A 12,200-nucleotide genomic window follows, 5' to 3' on the forward strand; every position below is an offset into this window, starting at 1 on the left:
GGGCCGAATGGCCTCCTTCTGCACTGTAAATTCTATGATAATCTATGATCATTGATGGAAAATGGTAGACTTTACAGGAAATGAATCTATCTCCACTGAAATCAGTGCAGCCCAATGAGAGTCAGCCCTGGGACAGAATTTCAAATAATTCCATAGAGATTTAGACATCAAGATGTGATGTTACAAAATAGAAACAAGCTTCAGCAAACTGGTAGAGCCAGTTACAAATAACACAGAATTATGCAGGATATCAGAAAATACAAAAAGTGGCCCAAGTTAGTTTTGGAATTCACATGCATAAATGCACAAATAGTGGCTGCAGAGGCGTCAGTATAAATAACCAAATGGTAATAACTGAAACCGGGCTGAAAATATTAGGTGGATGCTTAATATTCTTGGTTACAAGTTCTTAGGAAAGATATGGTGGGCAAAAAGAGGGATAGCAGTTTTGATTAACATGTTATAGTGCTAGAAGAGAAGGTTTTCCTTGAGGGGATCAAAGATAAAATGTATTTAGTTACAGTTAAGAAACAATAAAGGAACTATTAGGTTACTGGCTGTATTTTATAGGTCAAATAATGGGAATCAGATCGAAGAACATTTTTGCAAAAAGCATTACTGAGTACTATAGAGTACAGATAATGGGAGACTTTAACTACTCTGATATTGAATGGAACACTGATTGTGTTAACAGAGAAGGGAAGGGATTTCTTAAGAGTGTTCAAGAGAGTTTTATTTTTCAATATTTCTTGCCCAATGAAGAAGGCAGCATTGTTGGATCTAATCCTGGGAAATAAAGTGGGTCAAATGGAGAATGTCTGAGGTGGAGAGCACCTCAAGAATAGTGATCATAAAACTGTATTGTTTAGATTAGTTTTGTAGAAAGAAAAGGAGCAATTTAGAATAAAAATAATTAACTAGAAGGGGGTTAATTTTGGCGAGATGAAGAAACTTCTCGACCAGGCAAACCTGAGTCAAAGACTGGGAATAAGAAATGTAATGTACCAATGGGCAACCTTTGAAGAGGAAGTTATTTGGATACAGTCAACAGTGTAAAAGGGATGGCAGCCAAATCCTGAGCTCCCAAGATGCTGAACAGGTTACTGAGTTGGATGGTCAGCTATAACCACAATGAATGGCGGAGCAGATTCGAAAGGGCTGGATGGCCTACTCCTGCTCCTATTTCCTATGTTTCAACAGTGAGGAACAGACTGGTTAAAATTTTATCTTGTTTCAGTAAGTTAAGGAGCATAACTGTAATACCTGTTTAGGTTTGATGACAACAACTGAACTCACAAAAAAGAGATGTAATCCATGTAATATAGACATAGAATTAACAGTGCAGGAGGCCATTTGGCCCATCGAGTCCACACTGGGAAGACCAACAACTAAGCCCACACCTCCACCCTATCCCCACAACCCAGTAACCCTACCTAACCTTTTTGAACATTACGGCCAATTTAGTATGGTCAATCCACCTAACCTGCACATCTTTGGACTGCGGGCACCCAGAGGAAATCCACGCAGACACGGGGAGAACGTGCAGACGCCACACAGCCAGTAACCCAAGCCAGGAATCGAATCAGAGACCCTAGATCTGTGAAGCAATTGTGCTAACCACTGTGCTACTTTACTGTACCATTGGAATAAGCCATTTTAGAAGTGAATAGTCCCTTGTGAGATACCTATGCTCTTGAATAAGCTCCCATATATAAAGGTACAAAATTAAACTTCACAAGAAGCATGATAAAGCAATTATTTTTGGAACCTCAGTTGAACTGCAGTCTTCCTAACCTGGACATTGAAGAATTGTAAGATTGTGCTGGAGAAGTATTAATGGTTTCACAAAATAAGATTCAGAACGAAGCATAAAGCAAATCATCTTCAATTATACCCGTCAGAGGTTAAACATCCTGCTAAAAGATGCATGTTTGGTCCATGGAGTAAGAGGTTAACAGAAGACATTAATGAGAATTGTGAAATCTGAAAAAAAAATCAGAAGATGCAAGTCACAGTAAGTGATCAAACTCCACACTGACTGGTAGCACTAATCTCCCTCATTGCCAACCTACCTCTTCATCACTCTCTCTTATCCCTTCTCTCCCACCCTCCCATTCCGTCCCCACTACTCTTATGCCTATCCCTCTGTCTCCTACACAACCTTCCATATGCTACATAATTTCCCTCTTGCCTGCGCTGTTCATTTACTGACATACCTCCATAACCGGAATGCTCCATTTGGACACCTCGGCAGCGAGACTGGCCCGGATAACACAGAATAAGACTAGATACAACCAAGATCTGCTTCCTTCTCCGGGGCCCAGCATCACACTCATCCCAAACTCAGTGGCCGCCATCTCCGAGTGCCACTATACGGTCCGTCACTTCCGCCTCCGGCTTGCTACAGTTCAGATGTCCTGCCACCAGATGGCGATCGGGACCTCCCATTACCAGGTGGTCCCGGCCCAGCCCCGAGACCTCCCAGCACCAGGTGGCGCTCGTCAGCTATGGACCTCCCAGCACCAGGTGGCGCTCGCTCGGCACTGGGACCTCCCGCCACCGGGTGGCACTCGCCCAGCTATGGACCTCCCAGCCCCAGGTGGCGCTCGGCACGGGGACCTACAACCTCCGGTCGTGTCCGTCTGGTCCCTGGGTTTGCTGCTTATGGTCCCGAATTTATTTTTAAATTGCGAAGCGTTGTTTAGATTAGGTAATGTCGTTTTGGGTTCTTATGAGGTTCTCCAGTACAGCCCTTCTCAAGCAAAATACCCCTTCTCCTTCTCCTCCACTCCCTTTACCCTTAAACTCCCTTCATATCACTCTCCAACTCTAATCATTCCCACTCACTACCTTTAACCCGACTTTCATATCCTCTCCACCCCTCTCATCTGGTTTGTGCGATGTATGCCAGACACTCCCTTAAGTGTGCATGTGCAGAATTGATGATGTGCGGTGGCACATACTTCAGTCACATGTTAGCAATTTCAGAGAAAATAAAATTGTTTACTTATAAGTTTACTTCTCTGTGGGTTTGCGTTTGAGTTTGGCTCATGGCCTGGACCGGGTGCAGTTTTAAAGTTCTCGAACTTGTTCACAAATTCCTCCCTGGCCTCACCCCTATCTCTGTTTTCCCCTCTGAGATATCAGTACTCTAATTCTGGCCTCTTGTGTGGTGGTCAAGTCTTAAGTTATGGAATACCCTCCCTGGACGTCTCCACCTCTACATTCTTCTTCATATAGGGACTTTTCACACTAACTTCAGGGCAGTGTTAACATAAGCCTACTTGTGACAATTATAAAGATTATTATTATATGACCTGACATCCCCTTTGTGGCACGGTGACATACATTGTTTTATAATGTTCCTGACAAGCACCATTTTATTATGCTAAAGATGCTATATAAATATACGTTGCTGATTCACATCTTCGGCAGATCAGTCAGTGGTAATATAAGTTTGCTTCCTGTCCCTTGCAAGATTCCCAAATGAGGTTAGCCTGGAAAACCTCAGCCCAAATCCTGTTCTGTAGAAGGACTATGTGGACTCGAAACGTTAACTGTGTTTCTCTCTCCATAGATGCTGCCAGATCTGTTGAGTTTATCCAACATTTTCTGTTTTATTTCAGATTTCCGGCATCAACAATCAGCTTATGTTTCAGCCCAGTTCCTAGTAGGGAACTGCCTTTTTGTTGTCTGACCAAAAGTGCCTATATTTTGACAAAGGAATGAGAGCAGCTGATGTGAGAAATTAACTCTAGTCACATTGTACCAATACAGAATGTAAATTTGAATTCATGACCAAAGTGCATCGCTGGGTAGAGTTGAGGGAGCTGTATTGTGCCATTATCTGTGCTGTATCTGATCTGAGAATGCTTGATGTCAGAAATGGAAAATATCCTGTAATATTGACATTCCTCTTTTAAGCACATAGAATTTACAGTGCAGAAGGAGGCCAACCGGCTAATCAAGTCTGCACCGGCTCTTGGAAAGAACACCCTACTTAAGCCCTCGCCTCCACACTATCCCCGTAACCCAGTAACCCCATCTAACCTTTTTTGGACACTGAGGGCAATTTAGCATAGCCAATCCACCTAACCTGCACATCTTTGGACTGTGGGAGGAAACCGGAGGCCGGAATTGAACCCGAGACTCTGGAGCTGTGCGGCAGCAGTGCTAACCACTGTGCCGCCCCAATGTGGGCATAACTGGTACATAGAAATGTAAAGGGATTCAAGCTCCATGCCACCCATCCTATCTCAACTTCAACTCATAATTTCTAATCACTTGTTGTCTACACTATAGTGTAAATTACACGTTGGGTTTCCCGATGGCCTGAATATTGTATGTTTCTGAAATTGCAGCCAAATTATTCAGCCTACAATTCCCAGAAACCCCTTCTGTGATGGGTCAAGGAAGTCAAAGGGAAGTGAGGAGCTGCCAATGAGCACTTGGCAGAGTGCCAGAAAGCTAAATCACCTAGCAAAGAGAACACCTGTTCAAATACTCCATGTTGACAGTCCAGCAGCACACAAGGAAAACTGAAGCACAGAACCAAAGTAAGATGAAATCCAGTATTGAAAATACCGAGGAGGCAAGGTACAGTTAAAGAGTATGGAAACAACATATAAACAGACTGACCATGGGCCATTTATTTTGACTGGCTACTACTTATTCACTTTGCTTTATGAGTAAGATCTATTTTTAACATCCCTCATATCTATCTTTATGGCTACAGCTCTACACATAAAAATGTCAATCGAGGAGACTAACAAAAACTGACAAGTCAGAGGATTCTAATACCATACATGACAGGGAAGTAATTAGTTACACAAAGTGTAGGGGCACATGGTCGTTGAAACAGGAATTCCTGCCTTGGTTTCAAATATCTTTTATTATAGAACAGTTAAAATGGAAGTTGTCCACCCTACTTAAGGATCAAAATAGGCAAAAGTTGGTATGTCTTAGGCAAACATATTAACTTTGTTACTTTAATGATGGAAACAATTTATTGTCAGATAATCAGGTGTGAAGACTTGAAAATGTTCCCAGGTGGCACGATGGTTAGCACTGCTGCCCCACCACGGTAGAGTCCTGGGTTCAATTCTGACCTTGGGTGACTGTCTGTGTGGAGTTTGGACATTCTTCCCGTATCTGCGAGAGTTTCCTCCGGGTGCTCCGGTTTTCTCCCACATCCAAAGATGTGCAGGTTGGGTGGATTGGCTATGCTAAATTGCCCGTAGGTGGGGCTACGGTGATAGGGTGGAGGGATTGGGTCTCAGTAGGGTGCTCTTTCAGAGGGTCATTGCAGACCCGATGGGCCGAAGGGCCTCCTTCTCACTGGGATTATGTGATTATATGAAAGATTGTTAATTTCAAGCAAAAGGGACTTCCGGTGGCGCTCGCGAGCGGAGTGGCTGTGTTGAGAAGAGGCTCCCGCCAGTCCACCCGGGTTTCTTCGACCATTGGGGCCTGAGGGATGGGCGTCGGGTCGGTCCGGTTTGGAGCCGGTGAGGAGCCCCGCAGGAGTGTCCAGCAGCCGGAGCGGGAGGCATCGACCCAGAGGTCGGATGCGTGGGCGGAGCTTGACACGAGGCGAGGCAATCGAGGCCTGAGTCCAGAACGCGATGTAGAGGTGGACTAGAGCACACTGGGTGGCTCCCACTGAAAATGGATCTTTGAGGAATTTGAAGTCCGTTCCCCGGGGAAAGAGATTTCTTGACTTTGGAATTCTTGGTTAAAAAAATTTGTGAAAATAATTATTTAGTTATTTTCGGATTGAAGAAAGAAAGAAGAAATAATAAGTCGTTAGAGGGTGCGAAAAGCAGCTAGGAGGAAGGAAGAAAACCCAGGTCGCCATTGAATGAGAAGGCCAGCAAAAGCGCTGACAGGATGGTGGATGCTGGACCGCATGGTGGGGCCGCACTACTTACGGTGAAAAAGATGACCGAGGTGATGGCGGTGGAGCTGGAAAAGCAGTTTGCGAGGCATATGGAGGCTTTGAGGAAGGAGACGGCGGTCGCATTGAAATCATTGTTGGAGGAGGCAATCACCCAGGTGAAGGTAGCTATGGCAAAGACATCGGCCGAGGTGAGAGAGCAGGGCGGAAAGATGAAGGAAATGGAGGAGGCCATGACACAGCACAGCGACCAGCTCACCTCGATGGGAGACGAGCTGTGGAGAGTGGTGGAGGTCAACAGAGGACTCCGAGCAAAGCTCAAGGACTTGGAGAACCGCTTGAGGCGGCACAATTTGAGAATTATGGGCTTGCCCGAAGGGACAGAGGGCCCAAGGCCAACAGAGTACTTCGCTAAGACAGTGGCGGAGCTGATGGGAGAGGGTGAGAACTCCTCCCAGTATGAGCTGGACCGAGCTCATCGGTCCTTAAGGCCGAACCCAAGGTGAATGAGCCGTCGAGAGCAGTAATTATCTGCTTCCGTAAGTACTGCATGAAGGAGAAGGTGTTAAGCTTGGCGAAGCAGAAGAGCGAGGTGCAGTGGGACGGTGCTGGAGTTCAGATCTATCAGGATTTGATGGTTGAGTTGGCAAAGAGACGAGCGGCATTTGGGCGAGTGAAGGTGGCACTGTACAAAAAAGGGGTGCGATTTGGTATGGTGTACCTGGCGAAGCTGAGGTAACGTATAACGCCAAAGACTTTTGAGACAGTGGAGGTGGCTGAGGCGTTCGTGAGGACAGAAGGCTTGGGACAGACGTGAGGAGCGGAACTGGAAGATAGACTGTGGACTGTGTTTGGGCAGCTGGAAAATGTATAAATGCTGCAACTTTCTTTTTACTGATGTGTATTGTAATTTACTTCTCTTTGCATTGTTACAGAGGTCAAATTAATGGTTGGGTTAATTGGCGTTCTGTGTTGTGAAGGTTAAATCTTATGTGCGTGAATTGTATGGGTTGGATTCTTGGTTTTGTTTTCTCTTTCTCTGGGATGGGTGGAAGGGGACGACATATCTTGGCGGGGGGAGCCACCTGCGCTAGCTAACTAAGTCAGCAAGTGAACGAAGGTGAGGTGAGAGGAGGGCTGCAGACGTTGGAGCCTAGATAGCAGGCTTCAATGGGCCTACGAGACGAGCGAGAAGGGGGGAAAGGGATTGATACTGGGAGATGTTTTTTCAAGGGGAAATGTAGGAGGGGGGCAAGGAGTGTGATGTTAACAATGGACAAGGACGGGTCAGGCTTATGGGGCAGGGCCCGGTGGTATGATGATGGTGGGTAAGAAGGGTGGGGGGGGGGGTGTGAGAGACCCCCAATTAGGATAGTCACGTGGAACGTGAGAGGGCAAGGAAGTCCGGTCAAGGGTGCTTGCGCATCTTAAAAGTTTGAAAGCCAATGTAGCAATGCTGCAGGAGTCTCACTTGAGGGTGAAGGACCAGGTGAGACTTAAGGTCCATAAGGTATACTTGCGGATCAACTTCTTTGTGGTGGGGAAGGCTTTGCTGGCTGGGGTTAAGGGGTCGGAATACTCGGCAATTGCAGTGTCAGATCATGCTCCGCATTGGGTGGATATGGTGCTGGAGAAGGGGGCAGTGCAGAGGCCGGGGTGGAAACGATGTGGGGCTTTTGGGGAACCAAGTGTTGTGTGAGAATATTGAAAAGGTAATTAAGGAATATGCAGGTTTCAACTGTACGGGTGAGGTGTCGAAGGCAGTTGTCTGGGAGGCACCAAAGGTGGTGGTGAGGGGTGAGGTAATTTAATTTAAGGCCAGGTGGACAAAGAAGAGAGGTTGGAGCGGCAGAGGGTAATAGATGAGATGTTGGAGGTAGATAGGAGTTATGCAGAAGATGGGGACCCAGCAAAGCTGGAAAAGAGGAAGGAACTACAGGCGAGCTTCGACCAACTGTCTACCAGGAAGGCAGTGAGACGAGCAAGGGATGCAGTTTATGAACATGGAGATAAAGTATGTCAGCAGGTCAGCTCCGGAGGGAAGCTGCAGCAAGGGAAATTCTTTAGGTGAGGGATAGGGCAGGGAAGTTGTTGGTGGCTCCGGAGCTGATTAACAAGGTTTTTGAGGAGTTTTATGAGAGGTTGTACAGGTCACAACCACCCGGGGGAAACCGTGAGATGCAGGAATTTCTAGATGGGTTGGAGTACCCGAGGCTAGGGGAGGGGGACAGGGCTACATTAGAAGGAGCAATAGTGGAGTAGGAGATAAAGGATGCGATTGGAAGGATGCAGTCGGGAAAGATGGCAGGGCCGGATGGGATTCCGGTGGAATATTATAAAAAATTCAAGGATAACTTGACACCCCTGATGGTGGGGATGTTTGAAGAGGCGATGGGGAAGGGGGTGTTGCTACAAACTTTGGGGCAGGCATCGATTTCACTGTTGCTAAAAAAAGATAAGGATCCGACGACGTGTGGGTCGTATAGGCCCATTTCACTTCTTAATGTGGACGCAAAAGTATTGGCGAAGGTACTGGCAGGTAGGCTGGAGGAGTGCCTCCCGAAGGTGATAGGTGAGGATCAGATGGGGTTCGTGAGAGGGAGGCAGCTTTTTTCGAACATTAGGAGGGTTTTGAACGTCGCTATGGCACCGGCGGAAGGGAAGGAAACAGAGGTGGTTGTGGCATTGGACGCCGAGAAGGCACTTGACTGGGTAGAATGGGGGTACTTGATGGCAGTTCTGGAGCGGTTTGGGATTCGACCAAGATTTGTGAACTGGGTAAAGCTGTTATATAAGGAGCAGAAAGCGAGTGTCCGCACAAATAACGTCAGCTCGAGATACTTTTCTCTCCACTGTGGGACGAGGCAGGGATGTCCTATGCCCCCCCTGCTGTTTGCGCTTGCGATTGAGCCGTTGGCCATCGCATTAAGAAGTTTGTGAGTGTGGAAAGGAATAGTGCGGGGGGGGGGGGGGGGGGGGGGGGGGGTGGAATAGAGCATAGAGTGTCCTTATATGCCGATGACTTGCTGTTATATGTGTCGGAACCGAGTATGTCGATAAGGGGAATATTGGAGCCACTGTGGGTATTTGGGTCTCTCTTGGGATACAAGCTGAACCTGGGCAAGAGTTCTCCTCGGCCGGGGGTGGGGGGGCTGCCATTCCGTAGGGCAGGGACTCACTTTAGGTGTCTGGGGGTGTAGGTTGCCCGGGAGTGGGGGAGGCTTCGCAGGTACAACATTTCTAGTTTGATGGGGAGAGTGAAAGCCGATCTGGCAAGGATGGATGGTCTCCTTCTGTCTCTGGCGGGTCGGGTACAGGTGGTTAAAATGAATGTGTTGCCAAGATTTCTGTTTATTTTTCAATGCCTACCGATTTTCCTGCCAAAGGTGTTTTTCAGGAAGATTGAGGGAAGGATTACCTCGTTCATATGGGGAGGGAAAGTGGCCAGAGTGAGAAAGGTGCTGCTACAGAGGGGAAGGCAGGCAGGGGGTTTGGGTCTTCCGAACCTGATGTACTACTACTGAGAGGCGAATGTGGAGAAGGTGCGGATCTGGGTCAGAGGGGTTGATTCCCAGTGGGTCAGAATGGAGAAGAGTTTGTGCAGGGGGTCGGGTCTGAAAGCACTAGCAACAGCGCCGCTCCTGATAGCTCCGGGGAAATACTCAGGGAGTCCGGTAATAGCTTCATTGAAAATCTGGAGGCAGTTTTGACAACACTTCGGGTTGGGGGCCGAGTCAGGGAAATGCCGATTCGGGAGAACCACAAATTTGAGCCAGGGAGGTGGGATAGAAATTTTCAGAAGGGGATTAAGACGCTAAAAGATTTGTTTCTTTGGGGACGGTTTGCAGGATTGAAGGAGCTGGAAGCGAAGTATGGGCTGGAGCAGGGAGAAATATTTAGATACATGCAGGTTCAAGATTTTGCCAGAAAGGAGATACAGAGCTTCCCGGAGGAACCGGCCTCCACATTGCTGGAGGAGGTGCTGACGACAAGGGGACTGGAGAAGGGGGTAGTGTCAGCGGAGTTCGGAGCTATTTTGGAAGAGGATAAGGTACCACTGGAAGGGGATCAAAGCAAAGTGGGAGGAAGAGTTGGGAGAGATTATGGAGGAGGGGTTCTGGTGTGAGGTGCTCCGGAGAGTAAATGCCTCCACCTCATGTGCGAGGTTGGGGCTGCTACAGCTGAAGGTGGTGTACAGAGCACACTTCACGAGGGCGAGGATGAGCCGATTCTTTGAAGGGGTAGAAGATGTGTGTGAGTGTTGCTGGGGGGCCCCTGCTAATCACGTTCATATGTTTTGGTCCTGTCCAAAGCTAGAGGATTACTGGAAGGAGGTGTTTAGGGTAATTTCCAAGGTGGTGCATGTGAAATTGGACCCGGGTCCCCGGGAGGCCATATTCGGGGTGTCGGAGGTAGATATCGTAGCCTTCGCCTCGTTGATTGCCCAAAGGCGGATCCTGATGGGATGGAGAGCAGCCGCTCCACCCTGTGCCCTGGTGTGGCAGGGGGACCTGTTGGAATTCTTGACTCTTGAGAAGGTTAAGTTTGAACTGAGGGGAAAGACGGAGGGGTTCAACAAGTCATGGGCATTATTCATTATGCACTTTCAAGAACTGGATTACATCGAACATTAGTTGGGGGGCTGTGTGTATTAAGGGTGACTATGGGTAATCCCTGATTCCTTTTTGTCATTAGTTTATGTAAACATGCGGGCTAATGTTTGGGGGTTGGTGGGAGGATGGGATTGTTGTTATTGTTATGGGGATTGACCTATTTGTTGCTGATTATTGTTTATTGTTGGTGGGTGTAAATTTGGGAGAAAATGTGAAAAAGGAGGAGAAAAAAACTTCAAGCAAAATGATCCTCAGAGGAAAGAGGTCTCATATCATAAAACTACACAGTGGATGATGGTCTTCATGGATGAGATACATTGAGAAGAGAATTTAAGATTATAGAATGGCTGAATACACATTAGAACAATAGCAAATGAGAGAACTGTAAGTGAAGAGAAAGAAAGTGGGTCAGAGGAGCGTAGAGGCAGCTGTGAGAATGTTTTTAATTTGAAAAAATTCACAAGGCAGAATTTTTCAGATGCTAGTGTTTCCGTCATCGCCACCCAAAGAGTCAGCGGAAAGCACATCCCACAGCCATTTAATGTTTGATGTGTTGTTATTTGGCTAAGGTCAAGGCTTCTGTCCCATGAGGAAGTTCTGCCTTTGTGAGCGGCTGGCAGATGGATGGATGGTAGCTTTGTAGTCCCAGCTTCAAATGGTGGCCAGTGCTGAGCTTACAGTCAGTCCTTGAAGACGAGGACCTAATGGAGGCCAGACTGAAAGTATATCCGGGTATCAGTGAGGCAAATTAGGGGTTTCGGGACCTGGTTTGAGAGGCTCAGGAAGAGAGTTGAAAGAAGCTGTGATTTTGTGGAGATTGGTGTCTGCGATGTGCACTAAGCCGCCCTCCCCAACCCCTGCCTGATAACACCTAAAGCTGCCGAGCTAACTGCATTGCCTCTTCTGCCATGGGTAAAATAGCACTGGGGCAGGGTGAGGCATTTAAGTGGCTGTTATCTGGTTACTTTAGGGCATCAATAAACCCAACGGAAGACAGAGTTTCCAATATCTCCACTGCCCCCATGTAAAACTGGGGACAGGTTGGGGGTGGCAGGTAGACAGCAGGCAGGTCACCCACTGCACTTTACAAGCCCACTCCCTTCAAACCTACCAATGGGAGACTCAAATTCCACCCATGAGGTTCCTTGGATATTTTGCCCAAAGGAGAAAATATCTGTAAATTATTTCGGAATTGTTCCATTTATCAAGATAAATTTGGAGTATAGAAACAGATTTTTATCTTGGAAAGGCTGTGATAATGTAACTTGAAGTGATAAAGCCAAATTGGCAGTGGGAAGCCAGGCTGACCTACATAGCCCAAGCTTGCAGCCAAGAAATTAAGGTAACAGAAAACAAAATCTGAAATAGAAACAGAAAATGCTGGAAACACTCAGCAAGCCTGGCAGTACCCTCAGAGAAAGAAAGAGGTAATGGTTTAGTTATGTGACCTCTCATTTGTTGTGAAAAGGTTAGGAGTAAAAATTTAAATTAAAAGATTTTTACCTGAACACACGATGCATTTGCCATAAGACAAATGAACTTGCAAGCACCAATAGAGATAAATACTTTAGACCTAATTATGATTACAGAGACATGGTTACTATTTTACCAAGGCTGGGAAATAAATATTCCAGGTTACTGGGTTATTCCAGGGATAGGGTGGAGGTGTGGGCTTGGGTAGGGTGCTCTTT

The 12,200-nt window shown here is 46.9% G+C and overlaps 2 protein-coding genes across 9 annotated transcripts in view; one reads left to right on the forward strand and one right to left on the reverse strand.

The window, feature by feature from the left end:
• Nucleotides 1–2,419, reverse strand: part of LOC119956176 (transmembrane protein 87A-like) — a 104,875-nt gene extending 102,456 nt beyond the window's left edge. For both annotated transcript variants that reach the window (XM_038783116.1, XM_038783106.1), the window contains exon 1: nucleotides 2,217–2,419. In XM_038783116.1, the coding sequence (XP_038639044.1) occupies nucleotides 2,217–2,357 (141 nt within the window). In that variant the 5' untranslated portion in view covers nucleotides 2,358–2,419. The remainder of the gene's footprint in view (nucleotides 1–2,216) is intronic.
• A 219-nt stretch (nucleotides 2,420–2,638) lies between these two features.
• Nucleotides 2,639–12,200, forward strand: part of LOC119956134 (neutral alpha-glucosidase C-like) — a 232,267-nt gene continuing 222,705 nt past the window's right edge. For 6 of the 7 annotated variants that reach the window (XR_005458597.1, XM_038783039.1, XM_038783063.1 and 3 more), the window contains exons 1-2: nucleotides 2,639–2,710; nucleotides 4,362–4,596. Coding sequence is in view for 5 of the 7 variants with exons in the window: in XM_038783039.1 (XP_038638967.1) it covers nucleotides 4,508–4,596 (89 nt within the window). In the remaining 2 variants the exon portion in view is untranslated. Of the gene's footprint in view, nucleotides 2,711–4,361; nucleotides 4,597–12,200 lie in introns of those variants that run through there. The other variant, XM_038783082.1, reaches the window with a different exon arrangement.

Source organism: Scyliorhinus canicula, chromosome 2, assembly GCF_902713615.1.
Source record: "Scyliorhinus canicula chromosome 2, sScyCan1.1, whole genome shotgun sequence".
In the NCBI taxonomy this organism is placed as follows: domain Eukaryota; kingdom Metazoa; phylum Chordata; class Chondrichthyes; order Carcharhiniformes; family Scyliorhinidae; genus Scyliorhinus; species Scyliorhinus canicula.